Here is a 27,693-nt window from a genome sequence, read left to right as displayed (position 1 = left end):
TGTTGACATCAAGGGGACCTGACATGCTATGGGAAACAGACTCCCCTCTTAAAGGGCTCACACCTAGACAAAAAACAAAAAAACAAAACAAAAAAAAAACAACAACTAACAAAAAATTATCAGTTGAAAAAGTGTCCAGACTACATGAAAAAGAGTCACTTGTAAACCTAAAACCATTGGCTGGAAAGGAGGGGTACAGTTGAAAAGCTCCCCAGAGACAGAGGAGCTGGTGGATGCCATTATTGCACTCTCTACCTAACCTGCTAACTCAGGTGGATGAGCAGTGGAGACACTATCCCACTGCCTTGTTGAAACCAGAGAAGAGTACAAGTGGTTACAACACCTTCCCACTCTCTGGAAGCGGTAGGTGACTGGGAACACTGGGCATTCTCCCACGCCTTAGCTAAAGTCTGCCAGTGCCAGTGGTTGCAAACTTCCCATCCCCACCTGCTGGGGCTGGGAAACAGTTGTGGCATTCTCCCATCCCCAGCCTAAAGCCTGAATGCACACAAACAAAGCACTCTCTAGCTGCACTGCTGAAGCCCATGGACATAGGCAGTGGAGATGTTTACCCAAGGTCTTCCTGAAAGCAGCAAGTGAGTCCCACCCCCTACACTATACAGCTACCTTGCTAAAGCCAGAGGGTGGGTGCAATCCACACAAGCGATACCCAGTGATGCCTGACACTGGTGGCTAAGAGGGCTGGCATAACTGAGCTCCACTGGACTGTAAAAATCCAAAAGACAGTTGTTGGCTGGTTGCCACCCCCAGGGCACTGCATAAACAGCAAACTAAAACCCAAATCCAGTCTTCCTGTGAAAAGGCCTATTAGCCTGGAGCTTCAGCTTGAAAAATAGGCTTCAGGTTTCCCACATACCCAGAAGCTAAGGGAGGTGCTTTCAGGGAATGAAAACAAGACACCCTCTTGACCTCATTACAGCTCAATGAGACTTCTGAAAGCTTAACACTTGTCTGGGGTCCCAATTTGGGCAACTGTCACCCAGGGGACACCTCCAGGTCTCCTGATCTGAAGGCCAGCAGAGACAAAGATTGTAGCCCAACAGGACTATGTAAGTTTCTATACTATAAAAGCTGCTGCCTGAGGGTCTGGCTTCCAATCAGCATGAAACAAGGTGCAAAATGAGATTTCTTTTCTTGGAACACTGACAGATCTTGGTACACTCTCAACATTGGAGGCGTATAAAGAATAACTCAGGAAGACTAGATAATCACAAAGGTTCGAGAGACAACCAAGAGCTAGGGCAAAGGTGAATGAGAAAGATCATTGCTCACACAAAGCCACTTCGTCAACACTGAGAAAGGTAGCTATTTTACCTAATACATAGAAACAAACACAGAGAGTCAAGCAAAATGAGAAAACAGAGGAATGTGTTACAAATTAGAGAACAAAACAAAAACCTAGAAAAAGACTTTAAGGATATGTAGAAAAGTTATCTACCTGATAAAGAATTCAAAGTAATAGTCATAAAGATGCTCACTGATGTTAGACAAAGAACAGATGAACACAGAAAAAACTTCAATGAAGAGATAGAAATGTAATCAAGTACCAAACAGAATTTATAACTAAACTGAAGAATACATTAGAGAGATTCGAAAGCAGAATGGGTGAAATAGAAACATGAATCAGAGAACAGGAAAATAAAGCATTGAAAATCACTCAGAGTAAACAGTAAAATGAAAAAAATAATTTTAAAATGTGAAAATCATTAAGGGATCTCTAGGACAACATTGAGCAGAATAATAGCATTATTGGGGTTGAAGAAGAAGAAGAAAGAAGAAAGAGAGGAAGAAGAAAGAGAGGAAGAAGAAGAAGAAGAGGAGGAGGAGGAGGAGGAGGAGAAGAAGGAGGAGAGGAGGAAGGAGGAGGAGGAAGGAGGAGGAGGGAGGGGGTAAAAATGTAAAGTGTTGGAATGTGCTTAAATTTGAGTTACTATCAACTTAAAAGATCCTGTTATATACATAAGATGTTATATGTAAACCTCACAGTAACCATGAAGAAAAAAACTTATAGTAAATACACAAAACAAGAAAAGTATCTAAACACAAGTTAAAGAAAGCCATCAAGCCACAAAGAGAGATAAAGAGAAGATGGAAGGAACTGAGAGGAACTCCCAAAATGGCTAGATAACAATTACAAAATGGCAATGAGCATATGCCTATCAATAATTACTTTAACTGTAAATGTACTAAATTCTCCAATCAGAAGATATAGGGTGGATGAATGGATAAAAAAACAAGACCTATCTACATGCTGCTGAGAGAGACTTACCTCAAAACCAAAAACACACACAGACTGAAAGTGGAGAAATGGAAAAAGATATTCCTTGCTAATGGAAATGAAAAGGAAGCTGGGGTAGCAATAGTTATATCAGACAAAATAGACTTTAAAACAAAGAATGTAACAAAGACAAAAAAGAGCATTATATAATGAATGGTAAAGGAGTTGATCCAATAAGAAGATATAACATCTGTAAATATTTATGTACCAACATAGAAACATCTAAATATGTAAAGCAAATATTAACAGAAATAAAAGGAGAAATTGACAACAACACAATAATAGTAGGGAACTTTAATATCTCACTTATGTCAATAGATAGATTTTCCAGACAGATAATCATTAACAGAAAATCATGAAACATTGGCCTTAAAGAACACAGTAGAGCAGGTGAATTTAATTGACATATACAGACCATTCCATCCAAAAGCCACAGAATACACACTCTTCAAGTACACATGGAACATTCTTCAGGATAGATCACATTAGGCCACAAATAAGTCTCAATAAATTTAAGAAGATGAAATCATATCAAGCATCTTTTCCAACCATAACAAATGGTTGTGAAATTAGAAATCAATTACAAGAAGGAAACTAGAAGAAACACAAACATGTGGAAACTAAACCACATGCTATTAAACAACCAATGGTTCAATGAAGAAATTAGAGAAAATTTAAAAAGTACCTTGAGACAAATAAAAGTGTAAATACAATTTTCCAAAATCTTCGGGATGCAGCAAAAGCAGTTCTAAGAGGGTAGGTAATAGTGATACAGGTTTATTTCAAGAAACAAGAGAAATCTCAGTTTAAAGTTACATCTAAAGGAACTAGAAAAAGAAGAACAAACAAAGCCCAAAGTCAGTAGAAAGAAGGAAATTGTAAAGATCAGAGCAGAAGTAAATGAAATAGAGACTAAAAAAATAAGAAAAAATCAATAAAACTAGGAGCCGATTCTTTGAAAAAACATTTTATAAACCCTTAGACAGTCTCATCAAGAAAAACGAGAAAGGGCCCAAATAAATAATTCAGAAATGAAAGAGGAGAAGTTACAACTGGCACAGAAATAGAACGGATCATAAGAAAATATTATCAACAATTATATGGCAACAAATTGGACAAATAGATAAATTCCTAGATACATATAATCTTCTAAGACTGAATCATGAAGAAATAGTAAATCTGAATAGACCAATTACCAGTAATAAAATCGAATCAGTAATCAAAACCTCTCAACAAACAAAAGTTCAGGTCCACATGGCTTTACATGTGAATTCTACCAAACATTTAAAGAAGAGTTAAGACCTAGCCTTCTCAAATTATTCCCAAATATTGAAGAGAAACGAAATTTTCCAAACTCATTTTAAGAGGCCAGCATTACCCTGATACCAAAACCAAACAAAGACACTACTAAATAAATAAATAAATATATTAACTAATTAAATTACAGGCCAATATCTTTGATGAACATAGATGCAAAAATCGTCACAAAATATTAGCAAATCTAATTCAAAAATACATGAAAAGTATCATTTGCCATGATCAAGTAGGATTTATTCCAGGGATGTAAGGATGGTTTAACATCTTCAAATCAATCAATGTGATACATCGTGTTAACAAAATGAAGGATAAAAATTATATGATTATTTTAATAGATGCAGAAAAAGCGTTTGACAAAATTCAACATCCATTAGTGATAAAACTCTCAACAAAGTGTGTACTGAGGAAACACACCTCAACATAGTAAAGGCTATATATGATAAACCCACAGCTTTAATCATACTCAATGGTGAAAAGCTGAAGTCTTTTTCCCCTAAGATCAAGGATAAGATAAGTATGTCCACTCTTTCCACTTTTATTCAACATAGTATTTGAAGTCTTAGCCACAGAAATTAGGCAAGAAGAAGAAATAAAAAGCATTCGAAGTGGAAAGGAAGAAGTGAAACTGTCATTATTTGCAGATGACATGATACTATATAGAAAACCTTAATGACTTCACTGAAATATCACTAGAACTAATAAATGAATTCAGTAAAGTTACAGGATACAAAATTAATATGCATTTTTAAAGAAATTTGTTGCATTTCTATATGATAATAACAAACGATCAGAAAGAGAAATTAAGAAAACAATCCCATTTACAATTGCATCAAAAAGAATAAAATGCCTAGGAATAAATTTAACTAAGGATGTGAAAGACCTATACTCTGATAAAACATTAAAGAAAAAAATTGAAAATGACACAAATAAATGCAAGGATATTCTATGCTTATAGATTGTAAGAATTAATATTGTCAAAGTGACTATACTCCCCAAAGTAAGTTCAATGCAATCCCTATCAAAACACCAATGGCATTTTTTTTTTTTTTTACAGAACTGGAACAAATAATTCTAAAATTTGTAGGACCCACAAAAGATCCCGAATAGCAAAGTGATATTAAGAAAGAACAAAGCTGGAGTTATCATATCCCCTTAACTTCAAAATATACTACAAAGCCATAGTAATCTAAACAGTATGATACTGGCAAAAAAGCAGACACATATATCAATGGAACAGAATAGAAAGTCCAGAAATAAAACCACCTACATATGGTGATTTAATCTACTACAAAGAAGGAAAGATTACACCATGGGGAAAAGATAGTCTCTTCACAAATGATGTTGTGAAATTTAGACATGCAAAAGAATAAAACTGGACCACTATCTTACATCATATAGAAAAATAAACCCAAAATGCATCAAAGACTTAAATACAAGACCCGAAACCATAAGAAAACGCAGAAAGTAAACTTCTGGCATCAGTCTTAGCAATATTATTTTGGATGTCTCTTCAGGCAAGGGCAAGAAAAGCAAAAATAAACAAATGGGACTACATCAAACTAAAGAAGCTTTTGCACAGCAAAGAAAACCACCAACAAAATGAAAAGGTAACCTACCAAATGATTTATCCAATATATGGTTAGTATCCAAATATAAAAGAATTCATACAACTAAATATCAGGAAGACAAACAATCCTATTTAAAAGTGGACAGATGACCTGAATAGACATTTTTCCAAAGGAAACATACAGATGGCCAACAGGCTCATGAAAAGATGCTCAACATCACTAATCATCAGGGAAATGCAAATCAAAACCACAACGAGGTAGTCAAATCTCTCAGAATGGCTGTTGTTAAAAAGACACCTCCCCTCAAAACAAAAATAAAAACAAAAAAACAAACAAAAAACAAATGCTGGTGAGGATATGGAGAAAAAGGAACCCATCCATACACTGATGGTAGGAATATAAACTGGTGCAGTCACTATGGAAAACAGTATATTTTTGAGGCGGTTCCACTTCTGGTTATTTATCCAAAGAAAATGAAAACATTAATTCAAAAAGACAGATGCACCCCTATGTTAACTGAAGCATTATTTACCAAGATATAGAAGCATCTAGATGTCCATTAATAGATGAATGGATAAGGAAGGTGTATATACACATACAACATGGAATATTACTGAGCTATGAAAAGTATAAAATATTGACATTTATAACAACATAGACGGACTTTGAGGTTATTATGTTAAGTGAAATAAGTCTGACAGAGAAAAAAATACCATATGATTTCACTTCTATGTGGAATCTAAAAAACAAAACAAATAAAACAGAAACAAATTCATAGATACAGAGAACAAAGTGGTAGTTGCCAGAGGGACATGGAGGTGGGTGGGGAGCTGGGTGAAGGGCATTAAGGGCATTGCTGTTATAAAATAAAAAGTCCTAGGGATATAACAAACAGCATATGGAATAGAAGGTAACTAGACTTCATAATATAAATAAATATCGAATCACTATGTTGTACACCTGAAACTAATATAATATTGTAAGTCAATTATACTTCAATGAAAAATACAATAAAATTTGTGAATTGTTTATTTCTTTAATTTGCCATTTACTATTTCAGACCATGGTTGACTGTGGGTAACTGAAATTGTGGAAGGCAAAACTGTGGATAAGAGGGGACTACTGTACTTTAATTAACCAAATAACAAGTCTCATCTTTGGTTCAGTCTATACAATCCAAAGAAAATAAAGATTTGAGCTATTCCCTAAAACAATGTTTATCCTGAATCATCCAGATGGTTTTTTTTTTTATATTGCCTGCACTGATGAACAAACACTTGCATAGAACTGTACCTTTCAGTTCTTGGAGACCCAATCTCTTGTTTTCACAGGATATGTAATAATCCAATCTTATGGCCTAGTCACATCAAAAAGCTACTATTTTCAATGAGACAATTATTGAAAAATGTCCTCCTCATAGTCATATCATTGGAACAGCAGAGTTTCGTTATCTTTTGGGGACAGTAATTCAGCCTCAGGAAAGCACTAGGTACTTAATAACAATCATATGCCCATTACCTGTAAGCTCCATACAATTTTTCAACATACATTGATTCAAATTTTCTTTCTTGGGTCAAGGACACAACTGTCCTAATATTTTCTATTGCCTCTGTTGCAATCTGTAATGTAAAGTAGATCTGGATTAGAAATGGGGATTTTATTTCTGAAATAATGAAAAATATAAACCTTAGGGCTCTGTCAAATCCTGAAAGTTATGTTGATGGTTTTAAAAATTCCTCCAATTTTTAAAGTAAAGGTATAATGCATTCTTTAAGATCAACTCTGACAAAACTGTCAATCTTAAAAGCACCTCTGGTGGTGCCGAGTGTGGTGGGCAAGTTCTTGTAGCCCCAAGGAGACTGACCAGCTTAGGGCAAGAATGGCTGGAGCACCAGAAACCTGATTCTATTCCCAGCCCTGTCACCAAGCGGTTACTTAATATAAGTATTAAGTATAATATAACTTAACTGGCTTTAGTCACATCCCTATGTGGCTTTGCTTTCTTCATAGAGTAGGTTCCTAGAGAATTAGACTAAGTGATTTCTAAGGGTACGCTGGAGGTGTCAATCATTTCCTTTGTGAGTATATCCCTCCCTAGAGAAATTGTTTGCCCATAATTAGAAAGATGATTCAAATTGTAAATAACATGACCCTGCCTTAAATCCCTGATTGAACCAGGGACAGACACCTGACTGATCTAGGCCAATCAGATTCTGTTTCCTGGACTTAAGGCAACTGCTTGGACAAAGAAGTCCTGTAGATTCAAAGGGTAAGGTCACCAGAGTACATTTGAATATATAGCAAGACAGAGCTACTATGGAAAACAGTATGGAGGTCCCTCAAAATTTAAAATAGAACTACCATATGACCCAGCAATCTGTGTAGAGAGCCCCAGAGACAATAGAGCTTATAGCTCTAAAATAGGAGATGCTATTGACTTTCCGGTAACATAAACAAACCATGGATATTCCCTGTACTTCTATGTGTCCTTACATCATATCCCTTTTATCCAAACCAGCCAGAGCAGTTTTCTGATTCAGACAGCCAAACCAACCTGGAGTAATGTTAATTGTCTGTGACAGCTAGTTAGTCTAAATCATAGACTGACAGTTGTCATCTAAACCATTAGCACAAGAAACTTAAGATTTTAATTTTAGGTTTTTGTTTTATTAACTTTACAACTTTTACCTCACTTCTCAGCTTCTGTAACTAGATGAAAGCAAGATATTTGCTACTTTAGATATTTGGCTGAATAATCTTATATCTTTATTATAAATGAAAAATCTGACAGTAATAATAGAGAATACTTATTGAGCTTTTACTATATGTCCAGTATTACCTCATTTAACCCAGATGATCTCATTTAGTCTCACAACAACCTTGTGAAGTAAATATTATCATTCCTGTTCCCACGGATAAGGAGCAGATACACAGAAAAGTTAAATGACTTGACTAAAGCTCTTGAGTTAATAAGTAGGCAAGCGAGGATTCTTTATCAGTTTATCTGATGCCAAGTACATGCTCTTAACCCATTATTTTTTGCTACTCTCCCTGCTTTGTAATTTTACACGAGGAAAAACTAGTTATTAATGACTTTACACTCAACTCTTGATTAACTGTTTTAAGGGTTAGTTCTGGTTCTGCAGGTCCCTAAACGCAGTAATCAGGCAGGGCCTGTGTCAAGAAGGTTGCTATGCAGCCTACCCCGCCCCCTTCCCAGGCTAGCCAACAACACCCTCGTTACACAGCCCTTTTTGAAAAATGAAAATGGAGAGACACCCCACATCCTAATGTACTTAACCATGATTACTCTGCACTCACATAAATGACAACTTTTCATTTTGAAAAAACAGTGATGTAGAGAGTTTTCCAAGACTTCTTTCTAACCATTATTCTGTGTTAATCAAGAGTTGACTAAGTAAACAATATTGAACTATGATTAAATTGCTGATAATGAACATTTACTGGATTTCGTTAACCAATGTCACAATAATAATAATAATAATAATAATAAATATATATAATTAAAAAATATTTAAAATTTCCAACTGCTCATATATATTTTTTAAAAAACACCTTATTAGGTTCAAGTAGCTACTAAAAATAATTTCAGGCTGACCAATCTGAGTTAGTCATTCTCTGATCCCTGGAATGACAAAGTATTCATTAGCTGAAAAGAACTTGGGACATTACCTGGTACAATTTCTTATTTCATAAAAGTGGAAAGTGAGGACTAGAGAAATTGGGGCCTTCTTCAATATCACACATGGTGAGTAGCAAGGCCAAGACTAATAACCCAACGTGTTTTTTATTTGATATATTGCTCAATTCTAACTGCCCTACTCCTGCTAAAATGCTGGCAACTTTTAGTGTTATTAGCCATTTTTAATAGCATTAAGACTCTTTTATCTCAACTAGATTCAATATGCTTTCTTTCATGTAACTAGTCTAACAAAAATTTATCTTCATTCTAACTACTGACAATTTTCCCTTCTGAAAAGTGAAAAGAAGCAGGGTTCAGAAGGAGAAAGGAAACCAAATGAAAGGCTGTTTTTCGGCAGTTGTGACAAACGGAAGCCAAGGAAATAACGCCCTAAAATACCCACAGCCAGTAGCCAGCAGGATCTTCAAGAACTTTGGACATCCAAGACTTCTTAAGTCTGGGAACCATACACTGTCCTGGAGATCTCTGCCTCCAGGAGAGGATACAGGGTGAACACGAGAAGGAAGCATTCTGATGGAAACCGAGGTTGAGACTGACACAGCATTGAACTCAGCTGATGCTGGTTAAGAGAGAAGGGGCAAGGATTTCATCGGATATAATTGGTTTGGTGGAAATACGCATGGTTGGAATCCTAATCTCACCCCTTACATGCCACATACCTAGAGCAGTCACTCAACCTATGAATTCTTTCTTCTCTGTGAGGTGGAGATGTTATCTGTCCCATTTACATAACTATAGCAAAGGCCAGTTGCAGAAATGTTTGTGAAAGGGCTTTGTAAAGTGTTGTGCTATAGAAACTATATCACAATTTATATTCATTAACTGCTTAACTTCCTAATATTTCAATAAAGGATAATATTTACATAAATAAGAGTTAAATTTTCCTGGCTGTAATATACATTTAAACATTTAAATGCATGTACATGTAAATAAAATGTTTACATATAGATTTATACACATCTTAACATATATAAAGGGGCTGTATAATAAAGAGCTTTGAACCTCAACCATGCCTTTAATTTGTTTCTCAAGTTCCACATTTCTAAAATTGGGGTAACATTAGTACCTGTTTTACAGGAATAATGCGAAGACGTAATGAGTTGGAGCATATAAATACTTAGAATAATTGGCACATAGTAAGGCCCAAGTGTTCGCCCAACTGCCATTATAGTTAGGACTACAAATCGAAGCATTACTACCAACTGGTGGCTGCCCACCTCAATTAGAGAAACCATAGCCAAGAAGAACACTGTCTCTTAAGTACCAGTAAATATCATCCCTTGAACAATTCACTTGCATTCTCTGCCTTAAAGACTCCTTCTGTTAAATAGGGGTAACATTTGTCCTAATGATGGCATCAGAATATAAAGTAAAAGGTAAAATGAAATTTGGAAATTCAGAAATTCTTTGTGATAACCATATGTTCAGTGCTAAAAGCTTTATATCAGGGACCCGCAACCCCTGGGTCATGGACCAATATTGGGCAGTGGCTTGTTAAGACCTGGGCCACACAGCAGGAGATGAGCGGCAGGCCAACAATTAAAGCTTCATCTGTATTTGCAGCTGCTCCCCATCAATAGCATCAGCACCCCAGCTCCACCTCAGATCATTAGGTATTAGATTCTCATAGGAGTGCAAACCCTATTGTGAACTGCGCATTCGAGGGATCTAGGTTGCATGCTCCCTATGTAAATCTAGTGCCTGACGATCTGAGATGGAGCTGAGGAGGTGATGCTAGCTGGGGAGTGGCTGCAAATACAGATTAACATTAGCAGAAAGATCTGACTGCACAGCGACCTAACAAATCAATTGCTTGCAGACTCATATCAAAATCCTATCAGTGAGTGGCAAAAGATAATCTGCATCTGGTGGCAGGCTTTATAGTGGCAAGTGAGTTAATGTACTTCGATTGTAGAGCTGCATCTGGTGGCATCTGATTCTGCATTATGGTGAGTTGTATAATTATTCCATTATATATTACAGTGTAATAATGATAGAAATAAAGTGCATAATAAATGTAATGCTCTTGAATCATCCCGAAACCATCCCCGCCCTCTAACCCCACCACAGGTCTGTGGAAAAATTGTCTTCTATGAAACCGGTCCCTGGTGCCAAAAAAGTTGGAGAATGATGCTTTACATTAGTCTATGTTCAAGTTCTAGGCATTATTAATACAGTAAACTATTTCACGCAGCGTTGACGATTATTAATTGTAGTAAGCACATTTAACTATTAAAACATGCATGTTGCAATAAACAATTCAAATGAAACACATGTCTAAAAATACTTATACTTACTGAAGCCTTATTTGACCCACCTTTCCAGCAGTTTCCAGTTCTTTTTTATCTCTTTTGGCATTTCCAGCCAACATTTTCATTTCAACAATTCCTGATACAGCCATAATTGGAACAACCGATAACAGCAAAAGGGTTAATTGCCAACCATAGATAAATGATATGATAATACCAGTTCCAAGGTTGGCTGTGTTCTGTGCAATTAAAGCCAACCTGGTCCCAGTGGCCTGGAAGAAAGAGAGGCAGTTGTGTTTTAAGTTGCAAATCCATGAGCTGCAGGCTTAGGCTTCCTGGTTAGAATGATGAGAGGGTTTTGAGCCTCCAGCTAACCTTGCTCCTTTTCATTACAATAAGTCCAAAATTCTTGTACTTAACTCATGAGGCTCTGCAGATTTTTCTTTGTTCATGCCTTTCACTTCTCATTCCTCCCCTGCCCACAGGAATTCAGCATTACAGAATTGAGTAATCAGATGCTCTGTTTTGAGGATAGGCTATAGGGTACACACGCTTTTTCATGAAGGCAAAGTTTACAGAGGAAACTAACCCCAGTGTACTCTGGTCATTTTAAAGACCATTGGCTTCAAATGTATAAGAGAGAAATTTAAATACTCCGAGACCATATGTTACAAAGTGTACATATCCTAAGAAACCATTCACTGTAAAGCATACATAAAGATGAATTACTACTTATACCTTTCAGAAAACAAGGCTGTTGTAGTGAACACTGCAGCTGACTCTCCCTGTAACAGACCACAGCTCCAGGCATAGAGGGGGCAAGCCAGGGAGAGCATGGCATTACCCAGAGAGAGCTATTGGTTCAGGGTCAGGCATATGACCCAAATTAGCCCAAAACAGCTATGGGAAGGGTGTTCGGTGGTTGAGGTACAGGTGTGTACTCTCTTTTACTGGATAGGAAATGAGGAAGCTTGGGATGCTGGTTTCTATTGGCAGCTATCCTAGGGCCATGAGGGAACAAGCCCTAGGATGAAGCCAGTGCTGAGGACTAAAAGCCACTCAGAGCAACAGAGGCAAAAGGAACCTGGGTCTTTTGTGACATATTTGAGCCAGTGGATCAATCAACCCTGAAGTCTAATCTTCCTCTTTATTGTTTAGGCAAGTTTGAGTTTTCTGTAATTTCTAGCTGAAAGCAACTTAATGGATGCAGCTATACCATACGTTTATTTAAAACCATGTTAAAGAAAAACAGTAGTAGAGTCTACCTACTCCTTGTACTTGGGAGGCATCAGTTGCAAGCCTTGTAGAAAGTGCACCAGTACTGTTTTTATAATCGTCAAACCAGCTGATGTCCTACGGTACAAAATACACCTTTAAATTAGTTCAAAATTCAAACAAGCAAAGAAAATCATGAAATTTCTCAAACCTTCAATGCTGAGGAAAAATCCACATTTAACTTGGGTACAGGCATTAGGGGAGCCCTCCCAGGCAGCATAGAGCCCTGGTCCCTGCTCTGAGCACACACCCTTGGAGTCTATTAGGATCCAAGCCCCGAGGCTGCTCCATTGTGATAGGGACAGTACCACTGATGGGGTCTGGGTAGGGCTTACCCAGACTGCAGCTGAGCTCCCTGCCAGTTTCACCTGAGGCTGTGGGTACATGTGGGCATTCTGTCACCCAATTGCCACAGCTAGGACTAGAAACATTTCCTCCCTGATATGAGGTGTCTCTTATAGAGGGTGGTGGTGCTGTGCTGGATGTGGCTCTTTCTTATAAATTCTAGGCATAAGAAAATCAGCCTTGGTTTTTCAGCAGGTTTTTGTTTTGTTTTAAACAAAATTAAGAGTGTATCTTAGATATGATTTTATTATAAGCTACTCACCTGCAGTCTTTTAGTTTCATATAAAATAATTTTCTCTACATAGCAACGGTTTAAAAGATACTAGTAAAACTTTTGTAAACTCCGATTTGCTAAACAATGATATCTGCTATGTGCCATTTTACAAATAGGAATGTAATCAATTCCTGTCAATTGGATGAATAATGTTCTGGCTCTCTCTTAAGCCTTTTCTATAAAAATAGAGAATTTGTATTTGTACATTTTCCCACATCCTGCACTAGAGGGCAGATAATGCGTTTTATAGTCCCAGCTACCAGCATACTGTCTGGGACAGAGTAGGTAACAATTATGTGAATTAACAAGTGAATTAATGTGAAAACAGAGCTTAACAAAGACAGAAACAAAACTCAGTTACCACCATTTGGGAAAACCTATAGTTAGTATGGTTGCTTGTGGTACATGAATACTACCAACCACCTTTTCCTATGTTTAAAGGTCTTCTGGAGTCTCAAATTACTCACCAGGGCCTGCATAGAATCCAGAGAAGAGATACAGGTCCTTGAAATGGTAGTACCCACGTGGATATAGTCACAAAATAAGCCAAAATGCTACCTAAATTAAGTCTATTCCCATGAGAACTCTGAGAGGTCTTTGGATATTGAAGGACCAGGACAAGTTGGAGGGCCCCGACCAGTCCATGCATGAACACTCTGGGGTGGGGGTGTGGGAAACAACAGGAACTACAGCACACGAACAAAAACGGAGAGGCACACACCTACCTGTCTTAGCATTGCTTTAAAAGCCATTGACCGAAGCCTTGTGGTGAGGATCTCGCCAGCTTTCCCAAACGTGAAGCCCTAGTTGAAAAAAAAACTCTTGTCCTTTTTGATCACCACTAGTATTCTGACACAGTGAGTATATTCACACTGACGTTGCATTACTTATGTATTAATCAACTATTCAAATAACAAAAGTCTATGACCAAATACTAATTAAAAGACCCCATTTAAAATTCATATACTGCAAAATCATTAGTATATAATCAAATCGTAAGACCAAAACCCTTAAAAGTGTCCAGTTCTGGCTTCTGAACCATTCTAAATAGGTTTCCTTTTCAAAACTTTCAGTGACAACATCTCAGTGAGAACAATCCTGTATTTAATTACAACTTTCAGTGTGTTCCTGATATTTTAAACAAAACAGTCAAAATAGAAGTTAATATTCTATGCAGGAATATATTTTGGTTCATGTAATGTGGCAGGAGAGAGGAAGTCTGTAGTAAGAAGCTTCAAATGAGTTGGCTGGTTCTCTGCCACAGCTTCACCTGCTCTCAGATTGGAGAACAATTAGGCCACTCTTCCTCCCCAATTTCCCACTTTCTAATTTTATCACGTTCATACTGGAGAGTAGCCCAGATGTCCACAGCTGGGTTTTCTTTCAGGGCACCTGGGATGGATGGGAGGACACACCAGAAGTGTTTACTAAGCCAGGAAGATGCGTGATCAGTGCCCAGGGTGAGTGAGCCCCTGGTGTCCAGGACTAGATTGGCCCAGTCTTCTACTTCCTTCGCCGGCAGATTGCTCAAGGCCAGTGTGGGTACCACAGTTCTCTCCATCAGCCCCCTGTTCATGCAGTCTCCAAAATATATTTGTGTAACTAGCTCCATTTCCAAACACACTGGGACTTGGGGTTGGATGGGATCATTGAGTTGCTACTAGCAAGGCAATGATTTCTAAATAAAAAAGCTTGGCTTACTTTTACCATTGGTTCAGTAATGGTAACAGAGAAGCATGCTGGGCCTGACTATGAAAAATTTTGCTGACTTAATGAATTGCATTGGAAATGCCTGTGCAGTGCTCACTGAGATAGACAAAAGATATTCGGTAAAAATCTAGGTAGAAAAGTACAATCAGAGCAAGGTTTGCTAGTTCATTTTGGCCAGTTCAGTGGCCATCAGCACATGAAAACCTCCACCAGGAGAGGCCATGAATGTGACCAACGCCTAAGAGCCAGGCTCCTGTGCCACCTGCCAGCCTCATAGAGGACGTGTCAGGCTGCTGAAGGGCAGGCAGAGAGAGCCCAGAGCAGAGTTTTCAGCCACCTGCCAGGCCACCAATAAGTCACGCTCAAGGCAGATAAATAAATTAAATAAATAAATAAGTGCAAAATAATGTATGTTCTTTCGAAGAGTTTTTCAATTAAGGGGGAAAAAATCAGAGAAGTTACTTGATATTGTGTTAAGAGTTAACAACAAAAAAGAGCATGCTACTGCACTGATATTTTTCCAGTTTACAACTAGTTGCGTTTAACTGGTTCTTACATTCTCCCATGAACTCCAATCTATTTCCTTGGTAATAAATGTTTGCTGAGGGCAAACCTATAACGTGATATAATTTAGCTCACAGAGAAGTTACAATTCCTTTTGCTCTGGATTCTGCCCTCTCAAAATGCCCTGTGCCAATTGTTTCTGCAAGTCATTTCAGTCTAAGATTTAAAAACTCCACTAGGTCTTGATTAATCGATAATTAATTAATCTATATTAAAAATAGCTAAATCTAATTAATAGATAATTAATTTATATTCTCTAATTGAATGTAGACTTGAGAAGACCAAATCATAGGTACCTACCTGAAGGAAGAAAGTAAAAAATGAAGTAATTCCTAGACCTAAAAACAGCAATGAGATCATGTTGCACTTCTGCTGCTTCACTTCATCATCCCTCAGTCCAAAAATCTACAAAAGAACATTTCAAATACTCAGATTATAGGGTCCTTGTTTATTCCTCCCATAAACGGTGGCTTGAGCATCATGTTTTAAAAACTAGGCTTTGAAATATGTGGTTTATTTTATTGTGATAAAATATACATAACATAAAATTATCATTTTAACCATTTTTAATTATACAAGTCAGCGGCATTAAGTACATTCACAGTTTTGTGCAACCTTCACCACAATCTGTCTCCAGAACTTTTCACCATCTCAAATGGGAACTCGTTGAACAGCAACTCACCATCACCCCTCTCCAGCCCCATCGGAACCACTATCCTATTTCTGTTTCTGTGACTTTGAGGAATACGTGTATTTAACATGGGTTGAAACCGTGCACATGGATTGTCTGTGGCTGTACATTTTGGTGTTTGTTCCTCTTTCTCTGCACTCACTGTTCCCTCAACTTGAACTCCTCCCTGCCCTGGGCCCAGGCCTCCACCCTTCATTCCGCAGGGCCTCTGCCCAGGGAGGCGTCTCCTGACCAATCTACATGAAACAGCAGCCCCATCTCCAGTCCCTCCATTGCCAGATCCTGCTTTTAAAACACTCATTATTCCTTGACACGTTATATATTTTCTTTTGTTCTCTGTGTTGTATGTCCATCCCAATAGAAAGTAAACTGAGAACAGGAATTGGTTATTTTATTTCCTGCTATGTCTCCAGGGTTTGGAGCAGTGTTTTGCACATAGTAGATACCCCAAAATATAGATATAGTCCACATAGCTCTTGAATTGCAAGAGAGCCATGAATTGCTTTATTTTTTAAATTTAAAAACATTTGAAGGATCTTTTCTAATTTATTTATTTTTGGGCTTGAGGTCTTAATTGTAGACCAATATCCAATGTCACAAGCATAACAAATTCTTAACATGATGGAAAAGAATTCATCTTTAACAAAAAAGTCTCTCCAAATAATGTTAAAGGTTGACTAAGGTTATACAATACAAATGCTGGGTTTTATGGAACCTTAGATATTTCTGACAACGTCCTATAAATATCCCCCAAAGAAATTAACAGTTGGATAATATGAGTTTTCTTTCTCAGTCTCGGACCCTCCCCGTTCCAAGCCTCGGAAAGATTGCTAAAATAATGATGAGGTGTCTATCGCTTTTTGAATATTTACTATGAGGCAGACATTCTTAAATGCTTTCCGTACGGTTATCTATATAATCTCTTTTGATCCTCAGTCATCCTATGCAGTGAGTTTATTTTATAGATGAAGAAATTGAGGTACAGTTTGACCAAGTCTGCATAGCTATTAAGTGATGAGGCTGCTCTGTGCCCAGACCCTGGCCTCTTAAACGTGTGACTTGAACTCTTCCCTCCTCCACCCCATCCCAGCCTTCCTGTGAGACGTGCATCTTCTCTCCACAAATGGGATGGAGATCACTGCCTGATACCAGTTTCACCCAAATGAACAGCTCATTAGAATGACTACACTGATTTTACAGTTTATAATTTCATTAATACCATAACTTTGAATGGTTCAAAGGCTATTTATTCTTTCACCTCACAGTTTTCCTCAAAAGAAAATTTAAAACATTGGCTTAGTTTAATTTGAGGCTACTTTACTCCCAAATGGACCCAGTAGTGAAGCTGTCATGAGGACTGATTTAAAAATGAAGTGAATTAATGCAAGCTGTTAAGTGATGTTTTCAAACTTACCTCTATCATCTCTGAGAATATGACTGAAAATGCTGGCTGAAGCGCCCCGTTGGCAATGGCACATACTGTTCCCACCACAAAGTAGGGCCACTCTGTTTTATTCAGTTTCAAGACCTTCAGAAAAGATACTGGTGGCACATTTTCATCCTAGAATATATCAGGATAGACTGGTGATAACACAACAACAGCTCCAGAGTTTGTCGACATAGAAAAGGAGCCCATCTCAATGGCATCCCCCTAAAGAAACTTGCAAACTAGGTGCAGAGAATGACCGGGCTACAGCAAACTTCATGCTAGAGAGTAGGACAGTATATTATAAAATGTCAACAATGTTCACTGATTACACAGCATATGAGCACAGAGTATGAATTGTTCACCCAAGAAGCACTCTTTATGGTGTGATCAGTCTAGTTCTATTCCAGCCTCAGCAGAGTGAGGAGAAGCAAGATCTGGTTACAAAATCTACTGGAATTCAAGTCCCAACTCAATACAGGCATGATGTTGGGGTCAAAAGAGGCGATACCCATGAATAGACAGGTAAGTGTCCTTACAATGTAGATTATGAATCTGAGGACATGGACCTAGTCTCTTCACCCCCAGAACCCTGCTCAGTGCTGCCTTTTCTGTGACATGTTCAACTCACAAAACCAAATTAATTATGCCGCTTTTCTCTTACCACTGTTCCTTGTACAGACTTATCTTGTAGCTTAGCTCGTTTTTTTTCTTTTGTTTATTTACATGTCTCCTTTTCTAATGTGTGAGCTTTTTAAAGGTGAGGGCAACGTCTTTATATCCCTAGAAACCAGTCCAATGCCTAGCACATCTCAGATTCTCAGGAAATGTTGAACTCAATGTCTGGTCAGACATGAAAGAAATAGGTTACATAAAGGAGAATATCCTGACTATAGAGGTAGTTTAACATTAAACTGGATACAAAAGCTGCCTAAGAAATCTCATAGCCATATGGTCATTTAAATAGGTCGTTTTTGTGTCTCTGTGAAAAAGAACATAGTAGTAGGTTGTACTTAGCCCTCTTTTTTCAAATCACCAATTTTCTCAGTATTTTGATGTGCTTTTCTCTTCCCAGTTAACAATGTCTTTAAGTCCTGGTCTCCAGCCTGATAAATGAGCCTTTTCCTCAGGCTGCTGTTCACCACACACGAACAGGTTTCCCCAGGTCCCTCTAATCAGACTTAATTTCTCCCTCCCCTTAGCACATTGTTTATCCCACTGTGATGGTACTTAAGACAGCCTTAATTGATTGTGGCATTTTCTGTCTCTGCCTCTTCTCTCTGCTTTTAGCCAAGAGAAGTGCTCATCTGAAATACCAGACTAATGATTTCGCAGCATAACTCTCAAGATAAATGAGGAATTGAAAAGTGGATACTTTCATAGCCAAAAAAGGAGGAAAGTGTTTATCTTCTTGTGATAATTCAGCTCCACAATAGTACAATTGTTGTTCTTCTTTCTATAAATATATCAAGATTAAAACCTCTAAGAGAGCCCTTATAATATTTGCAGTAAATAATATTATAGTCAGAGCAAACCAGATTAGATGAATTCTCAGTAGGATTAGTTTCTTCAGGCTAACACAAAAGTAAAAATAAACTCAGCCTTTATTAATAAATAACATCAAAACATATTTTCAAACCATTTCTTGAAATAAGAAAATATCTTTTCTAGGAATTGATTCCTCTCTATTATAAAAGTTTCTATTAATTTGAATTACTATCTCAAGTCTTCAGGTGAGAAATGTTAAAGAATGCACAATTTTGTTATTTCTGGCCATTCTCCTCTCCCTTTTTTTTAGTAAGAGAAATCCAATCTAATTCAGAGGGGCAATACATATAGCAAAAGGTTTGATTTTCTACCCTCCCCTGTAGCTAGGTATGGCCATGTAATTGAGTTATTGCCAATCACATGTATATAAATGTATGGTGTGGGGCTTTAAGAAACTCTCTTTGTTTCTTTTGTTTGTTTACATGTCTCCTTTTCTAATGTGTGAGCTTTTGGGGTGGGGGGCTTTGTATATATTTATATTTTTACGGTGTCAGTAAAAAGGTGAAGACTACATCTTCATATCTTTAGAAACTAGTCCAATGCCCGGCACATATCAGATTCTCAGCATGTGTTGAACTCAATGTCTGATCAGGCATAGAAGATTTAGGTCACATAACGGAGACCTTGGAATATGAATGTGATGACTGGAGCTTCAGGAGCCATTTTATATCACTGAAGATGGAAGCCACATGCCAGATAGTGAGGACAAAGATGAAAGGAGCCCACATCCTTGGTAACAGCAGAGCTACCATTCTAGTCCTGGGTTTCTCACCCCTAAGATTTTTTTCATGTGAAAGAGAAATAAAAACTTTTAATTTCTTAAATTGGTGTTATTCTGGGTTTCCTAGCATAGGCAATCAAATGTAATTCTACCTGATAGAGTATGCCAATACAAGGGCATCTTACTTTAGACTAGCCTTACAGTCATACCTCATTTCATTGCACTTTGCTTTATTGTGCTTCATAGATGTTGTATTGTTCACAAATTGAAGGCAGGACCTCTACCCTAAAAGGATTACAACTCACTTTATTGCAGTGGTATGGAATCAAATCTACAATATCTCAGAAGTATGTCTGTGTTTATCTCTAGATCTCAAAGATGAATGGAATATCTAATTTTAATTTTAAACATCTAACACAAAGACTAAGTTTTTGGATTTTTTTTATTGGAAATCCATTTTAATTGGAATTGATTTCAATTCATTGTCAAATACATTTAAAATTTGAAATTTCCTTTTTTCAAGAAGAGTATGGCTCACAATAGGAATCACCTATGCCTGCAACATATTTGTAAGGCTAAAAATTTCAGCAGTAAAACTACACAATAAAAGATTTAATCTATGTGAAAACAACTTACAAGTTCGTTGGTTTCCACATCATGGCCATTCTGATACCTTCGTGAATTCCTAAGGCTTTTATGAGTAGAATTCCTAAATAGGCGAGATTTCCAGCCATTTGGGGCCATACCCATGGCAGCCTTTTCATCATTTAGTCCAACTTCAAATTCTTCCGACTGGATCTGGTTTCCTGATGTCTGAAAGAAGAAAATGTTAAAGTGTGTGTGTGTGTGTGTGTGTGTGTGTGTGTGTGTGTGTGTGTTTCCAAATCTGTCTAACTTCCAAGCTTAGAACCATAAAGTTATTTCCAATATTACTTGTGTCAAGACTTTTAGATTCCATAACACCATCTTAATCAAGATTAGCTGAAAAACTGTAAAGAAGTGTATCAACACATGGAAGTTTAAAAAAGTTAAAAACGATAGAAAAGTTAAATTCAATTTGAATAATATAAAAATTAGAGTATAAAAGTGTTTTCTAAAACTAAAAGGCAAATTTTCATCATCCAGTAGGTATGTAGGAATTTCCTCAATATGTAAGAATCCAGAGAACAAGGCATGACCACCAGGAAAGGGAGAAAGAATAAGGAGAAATATTATCAAAGGCTCACTTTTGAAGCTACAAATAAGAAAAATCTAGTCACTCCCAATAGGAGGCAATTAAACTGATTTCCTTGATTGGCTGAGTGCAATCATCATCTCTCTTCCTCATAGTCCTTCTCAGAACCACACTTCGACCTGTAGGCTCAGTCTCAATGCCGGCTTTGGAATCAATTCTCTTCTTAAAGGAGAGGAAAGGGGGAATTTAAGGACCCCTAGCTAGTTTAATGCCAGGCGAGAACATCAAGCCAACCTTGGTAGAGTCTAATTTTGAGTCTGGTTCCCTGTTTGCTCTTCCATGTCCAAGTACACATCTTAATGGGTTGTCCAGGACCTCAGTCCTTGTAGTACTGTCTTGTTCTTGCTCCTCCCCTTCAGATCATGTCATCCAACTCAATCAGCAGCCTATCTTGATCTCTGCATATTATCTGATCCTAGCTTTCCATTTGCACTTTCAACACCTAACAGAATGTTGCCTGTGTACCTTGAACCACACTACAAGGATATGTTCTGTTTGGTGGACTTCTTTACTTGCTTATGACTGAAACTGTTTTATATCATATCCCAACCAAACCCAACCTAGACTAAAGACTTAATCTTGTAACGGATCCCTGCAACCTCACTTCCATCCACTACCACACTGCTACCAGTGATCATTTCTGTTTAGAAACAAAAACAAGACAAGGTTGTATTAATACTAGTTTGGTCTCTGTAGTTTGAAAAAAAGGAAGCAGCATTAGCTTGAGCATTTGTAAACAATCGAGATCGCTACAGCCCTTTCCTTCATCTCCACCAACAAGTACAAGTTAAGGAAAACCCCAAACGAGAAGTGGGAAAGGTGTGGGCATCAAAGTGGAGAGGTTCAAAGGGCCTAAGAATCATAGAATACCAGAGCTGGTAGAAACATCAGTGATCAGTGCAGTCTCTGCTCATTTAACAAGTGAGGACAACAAAACCCAATGATTTGCCCAAAGCCATTGCTTAATTGGTGGCAGGCCTTTTCTATCACATCAGGCTACTTGTTCAGTCTCTAATTGTACAATTTTTCCTCGGGAAGAAAGCTTAGGGAATATGATATAGAAAGGTCAGAGCTGTCCTTTTACCCTTTGGCAGTCCCCCAGCCTAAGTCCCGAGGGGAGTGGAAGGTCACTTTTTTCAGGGGCACAGAAATAGGCCAGCTAGGGGCGAAAGTGGTTACTTCATTTGAAGACCCAACATATCATCACAGGCAAAACCACAGATACATATATATAGTGTAACTAGTGAAATGATAGAGACCATGTGATAGCTAGGCCATATAAAAGCAATTAGCAAAGACATTGTGATTAATCTCTTCCTGCTGGAGAACATTCTCTGGAAAGTTGAAGCAAGAATTATAAAACTTTCTACCATTTCATTTGATATTTTCACTTTGGAGACTTTGCAAATTTCAATAATAATCATTTCTCATGCATCTATTTTTGTTCAGGTGCTTTTTAAAAATGAAACAGTCTTTTAAGACATAACTCTCATACCATAAAATTCACCCTTTTAAAGTATGTGTGTTTTTTTTGTTGTTGCTTTTTTAGTATATTCAGTGCTTATTTTTTAATCTTATAACACGGTAGGTTATAAGAAATTGTGGAAATTGAGGCTCAGAGGAGTTATTTGTCAGAAAATGAAGCAAATTTTTGTCAACTTTTTTTTTTTTTACCTATGTGTGCTCCAAAATCACACATATTTACAGTAGAGAAATACTGATAACAAACTAAGTATTCAACTTTAGAGAAATGATTAAGCAATTTATTACACATTAATTTAATGGACTGCTAAGAACTCATTAAAATGATCATTTTAAATGATGTATATCTAAAAGGTTAAGGAAAAAGAACAACAAAAAAGTATGTGTATACTAGTTACAGTTATATATCAAAGCAAATATATATATTTTTATAAATATAAGAATCATGTTTATAAGATAAAATGTATTCGGTGTATTTGTTTTGAAAAGTTGCTCAAGCAAATAAGCACAATAAAATGTCTTTTTCAGTAAGACAAATCAATTATTACCAATATCACCTTTTTTAGGAATTAGAGTGAATAACTGTTCTCTTTTTTTTTTTTTTTTAAGGAAAACAAACTATGGGCATATCTTGCATATCTTGTTTTATCACATTTCACTTTATTGTGCTTCACAGATAGTACATTTTTACAAATTGAAGGAAAGACCCTCCACCAGCAAAAAGATTATGACTTGTTTCACTGGGATACTTGCTTTATTGTGGTCTGGAATTGAACCCACAATATCTCTGAGGTGTGCTTGTATTCATTTCCTATAGCCATGAATCTTGCTATTGGTTTTATTAGGATCATCATGGGAAGCATTTTAAAATCACACAGAATGTCCCCCAACCACTAGAGATCCTGGCATTGCCCTCTTCCCCCTACCACTGCCCCAATCCACCCTAATCCTACAGTGGAAAGGACTTGTTTGAACACATTCCCCGGACAATTAAGAATCTCTGTCCTAAGGAATAAGTTCAAAATGTTTTTGACATTTTCCTTTATTTTCCTCCTCCCTCACCTTCCTCTCAGGATTCTTACACTGATTCTGAATTAAAGTCCCAAATGTATACTTTTAGGCATCTTCCTGAATATTTCTTATTCCTCAGTATGACATTAGCTGCATAATATTTTAATTATGTAAAGAATACTACATTGAGGATCAAACAGCAGAAACCATTCCTGGGAAGCAGATACCTACCTGCATGTTGACAAGCTTGAAGTACAGCCCTTCCTTCTTCATCAGTTCACTGTGGCTTCCTTGTTCCACAATGACACCATCCTCATACCCGGCGATGACATCTGCATTTCTGATTGTAGACAATCGGTGTGCGATCACAATGGTGGTCCTGCCTTCTCTAGCCTAAAGGGGAAAAGGACAAATGTGGAGCAGCGGGTTTACAGTGTCAACGCACTGCCGATTAACATGCACACACAATCAAGCACTTGGATGGGAGTGTTTGTGGTTGATGAGACAGTAGCCAACTCTCCCCATGCGATTAGAGCACAAAAGCATCATTCAACTATGGAAGGTTAAAGCGAGATGAGCTCTGGACCAGACAAGAGGCCAATCCCTTCAATATGAGAATTAATAACTCTGGAAGCTTAAGTAGTGTCAGTCTTTACTCAAGAAACACAAGAAAAGATTTGACCCTTTTCAAGTGTTTTCATACTAGTTCTGAGTTATATGGCATACTAGTGACTTTAGCAGAACCATGTTAGAGGAGCTGTTGATACATACAGCACTTCTGTAGGTTTCTTTTGAAGTGCCTGATTATACCTGTAATTCTAATAGATAATATGAAAGCAATTTAGGTAAAAATGTACCTTGGGATCTGGAATGGTTCGAAATGTGCTTCAAAGACCATCTGAATAACAATCTCTGGAGTGGGGCCAGTAACTCCGATTTTTAAAAAGTGCCCCAGGTGATTTTTCTATGCATGCTAAAATCTACAAATCACCCCTCTACATAGTTCAGTGAACTCACATGTTGGCTTGGTAGGTTCCTGAACTAGCATTTAAACACTGGAAAATGCTCATCAAATTATTCATGTTATGTCATTAATTATGGTTACTGTTCTTGATAGTTATTAGCCCTATTAGGCCAATAGCTTCTTAAGACTATTTCTACTTTGAGGCAATAAAACCTCATTGTTAAGATAGTTATTAGAGTAAAACCTAATTCACCTAAGTAGTTAAACATATAAATTAAAAACAAGAGGCTAGATTCAAAATCAGCAAAAAGTGGGAACAATTCAAATGTTCATCAGTTGATCAAAGGATGAACAAAATGTGTAAATTTACAATGGAATATTATTGCACCATAAAAATGAATTCTGATGCATGTTTCAGCATGGATAACCTTAATAATATCATCCTAAGTGAAAAAAGCCAATCACAAAAGACTACATATTGTATGATTCGATTTATATGAAATGTCCAGAATAGGCCACAGCCATCATCAACTGCCAGGCACTTGAGTGAGGCCATCTTAAATGTTCCAGCCCAGCTAACCCTGAGCTGAAAGTAGCTCTCTGAGGGGGACCAGGTGAAACCAACAGAGGAACCGCAGCAGCCAACGCACTTAGTTCTGGCTTAAAGAAACTGATATGGAAATTGGTAATTAGATTGGGATGCCTCTGTAACAAAAACCTAAAACATGTAACATTGGCTTTAGGATTGAGATCTGAGTCAGTGGCTGAAGGGAGGTGTTGATATTGTTAGTGGAAACTGGAAGAAAAGTAAGGAAATTGCTATTCGGAGGCTAGAAAGAGGGTGACCTTGGAATAACTGGAAAAATTACGTAACCTTGGAATAACTGGAAAAATGTTTTCCTGCAGTAACTTGGTAGAAAGATATTTTATCTAATGAACTTGTACATTTAGTTAAGGAGATTCCAGATAGCTCTAAATAGAATGTTGGAAATGCCAATTGGATTCCAATGGCTATATATGATAAGGTATGGTATGAGAAGATCTAAAGAAGAAGCTATTTGTTTTTCAAGGTAAATTTAGAGGCAACACAGAAGATCAGTACTTGCTGGGTTGGAAAATGAAGTCTTAGTCATCCAGTGAAACGAGGCCAAAGATCAAATCAGGATATGAGTATAAGATTTTTTTTGGTTAAAATCTCTGTAAGATTTAAGCAGATTCTAGTACACGCACTCAGCTACATAAAAAGGCTTCTAAGATTCTTAAGTAAGGGTTTTCTCATGGCAGTTTCACATGCAGCCCAAAGTAGAGGTTTGTCTTAAAAAAAAATAATGGGTGTAGCTTTGGAGACTTGAATAAACCACAGTCAGATTCCAAGCAAACAAAGTCTTTAAGAGAGCCCATTAGCTTTGACTAAAAGAGATTGAGAAGAAAAAGAAAAAAATTTTAAAAAAGAGAGATTGAAAAATTCAAAATGTAAAGTGGCCTCTGGGTCCCAAATTCCTATGGGCACAAAGCATGCTGAGAAAGCTAGTTAGCTGCAGACGCAAGCCATTTCTTTTGTAAAAGGAAAGACCTCTCAGAAGGCGGATCCAGGAGCCCAGAGGATAGAGCCCAAAACCAAGGAGAACAATAGACTTAGAGAACCCACTATTAGGGGGCAAAATTGGGCCTCGATCAGGGAACATTACCTTTTCCCGGAGCAGTGGGTAATTGGCAACATGTATCTGACTGCATTTTAGAATTGCTATGAACCAGTAACTGCTGTGTGCTTCCCATTCTTCTCTTTTTTGAACAAGAGTGTCTATTACTATTATCCTGTCCCTGAATCACCATTATGTGTTGGGTGTATGTGTGGAAGATAACTTGTCTCTTTAGTTCATAGTCTCTGGATCAAAATGAGCTTAATGTGAAGAATCTCATCCATATCTGGACCACATACAGATCTTCAAAAATGGGACTTTGATTTTGATGTCATAATTGTGAGCCTGAGGTCAAAATATATGAAGCTTTTGAGGGTCATGGGAAGAGGTGAATTTATTTTGCATGTGGGAGAAATGTAAACAATTGTGGCAGAGGGTGTGCTGTGGAAGATTAAATATGGTCACAGATACTTTACAGCTCACTCATCAAGAGGTGGAATCTATTTCCTCTCTCCTTCTATCTGGGCTAGCCTTGTGACTTGCTGTGACCAACAGAATGTGGTGAAAGTGACATGGTATAAATTCTGGAGTCTAAGCCTCTAGATATCTTATAGCTCCTGCCTCTGGGTACACTGGTCTGAGACTTCCACATAAAGAAACCGGGTTAGCTTATTACATAAGTATGATCATGAGAAGCCACATGAGATGCCCAGCCAACAACCAATATGTGAATGAGACCATCTTGGACCATTCTAGCTAAATCAACCCTCCAGGTAAATGTAGCCATATGCTCAGGTGAAAATAGTAGCAGATCTACCCAGCCAAGCTACAGAATTATTGTTTTACATCTGAATTTGGGAAAGTTTGTTATGCAGCAACAGGTAACTGATTCGTCAGTCAATTAAGTCAATAGTAATCATAGTAATGGTAATCAACATAATAATAGTAATAGCTAACAATATCAAGTGTTTCCCATGTGCAAGGCATGTACTAATAATTTTACATGCAATATCTCATTTAATCTTTTCAATATCCTATAACGTTATATTTCCCTCTCTCCCCAATTACTTCTGCAGTACCTCAGGCTTAGAGGGGCTAGTTAATATGCCCAAGGTCACACCGCTAGAGAGAGACAGAGCCAGGACTCCAACCTCAGCTGGTCTAGCACCAAAGCCTATGCTTTTAACCATGACCTCAAGCTTCTAATGGCTTTTCTTGGGGATTCTAAAAAATTATGAGAGATTTATCAGCTATTTTAAAAGCCATTATGTGTTGGGTGTATGTGTGGAAGATTATCAACTGATTGCTGGGCCATAATTCTACAGAACACAAATTGCTAAAACTGAGTGGTGTAACTTGTGCAAATAAGAATTAAAACTTCCAAGGCCACATGCAGGATCCATATCATGAAAAACAATATCTCTAATAATCCTGTTCTTTTAGCACAGTAAGGGCTAATATATCGAATATTTGTATCCTAGAAAGTATTGGGCCCTGGGCCCTAGGATTGAATGGGACTTTTTGCCCCCATAACTAGCTCTCTTATCCTACTGACTTTATACTAAAAAGTCTATGTTGACACATGAATACCCATTTATAAGTTTTAAGTTAAAACTAATTGTTTAATTTATAAAATTTTTATGATTTATTG

General features: G+C 37.3%; 1 protein-coding gene across 4 annotated transcripts in view; it reads right to left on the bottom strand.

Moving 5' to 3' along the window:
- ABCB4 (ATP binding cassette subfamily B member 4) overlaps positions 1–27,693 on the bottom strand; it is a 67,967-nt gene that overhangs the window by 12,784 nt on the left and 27,490 nt on the right. For all 4 annotated transcript variants that reach the window (XM_039878212.1, XM_039878211.1, XM_039878214.1 and 1 more), the window contains 8 exons: positions 23,670–23,831; positions 20,348–20,524; positions 17,431–17,577; positions 15,626–15,730; positions 13,777–13,854; positions 12,427–12,510; positions 11,226–11,429; positions 6,703–6,803 (listed from right to left, as the gene is read on the bottom strand). In XM_039878212.1, the coding sequence (XP_039734146.1) occupies positions 6,703–6,803; positions 11,226–11,429; positions 12,427–12,510; positions 13,777–13,854; positions 15,626–15,730; positions 17,431–17,577; positions 20,348–20,524; positions 23,670–23,831 (1,058 nt within the window). The remainder of the gene's footprint in view (positions 1–6,702; positions 6,804–11,225; positions 11,430–12,426; positions 12,511–13,776; positions 13,855–15,625; positions 15,731–17,430; positions 17,578–20,347; positions 20,525–23,669; positions 23,832–27,693) is intronic.

Source organism: Pteropus medius, unplaced genomic scaffold (assembly GCF_902729225.1).
Source record: "Pteropus medius unplaced genomic scaffold, Ma_sr-lr_union100, whole genome shotgun sequence".
Classification (NCBI taxonomy): Eukaryota; Metazoa; Chordata; class Mammalia; order Chiroptera; family Pteropodidae; genus Pteropus; species Pteropus medius.
The sequence above is the reverse complement of the archived record's forward strand: the minus strand, read 5'-3'. Positions and strand labels throughout refer to the sequence as shown.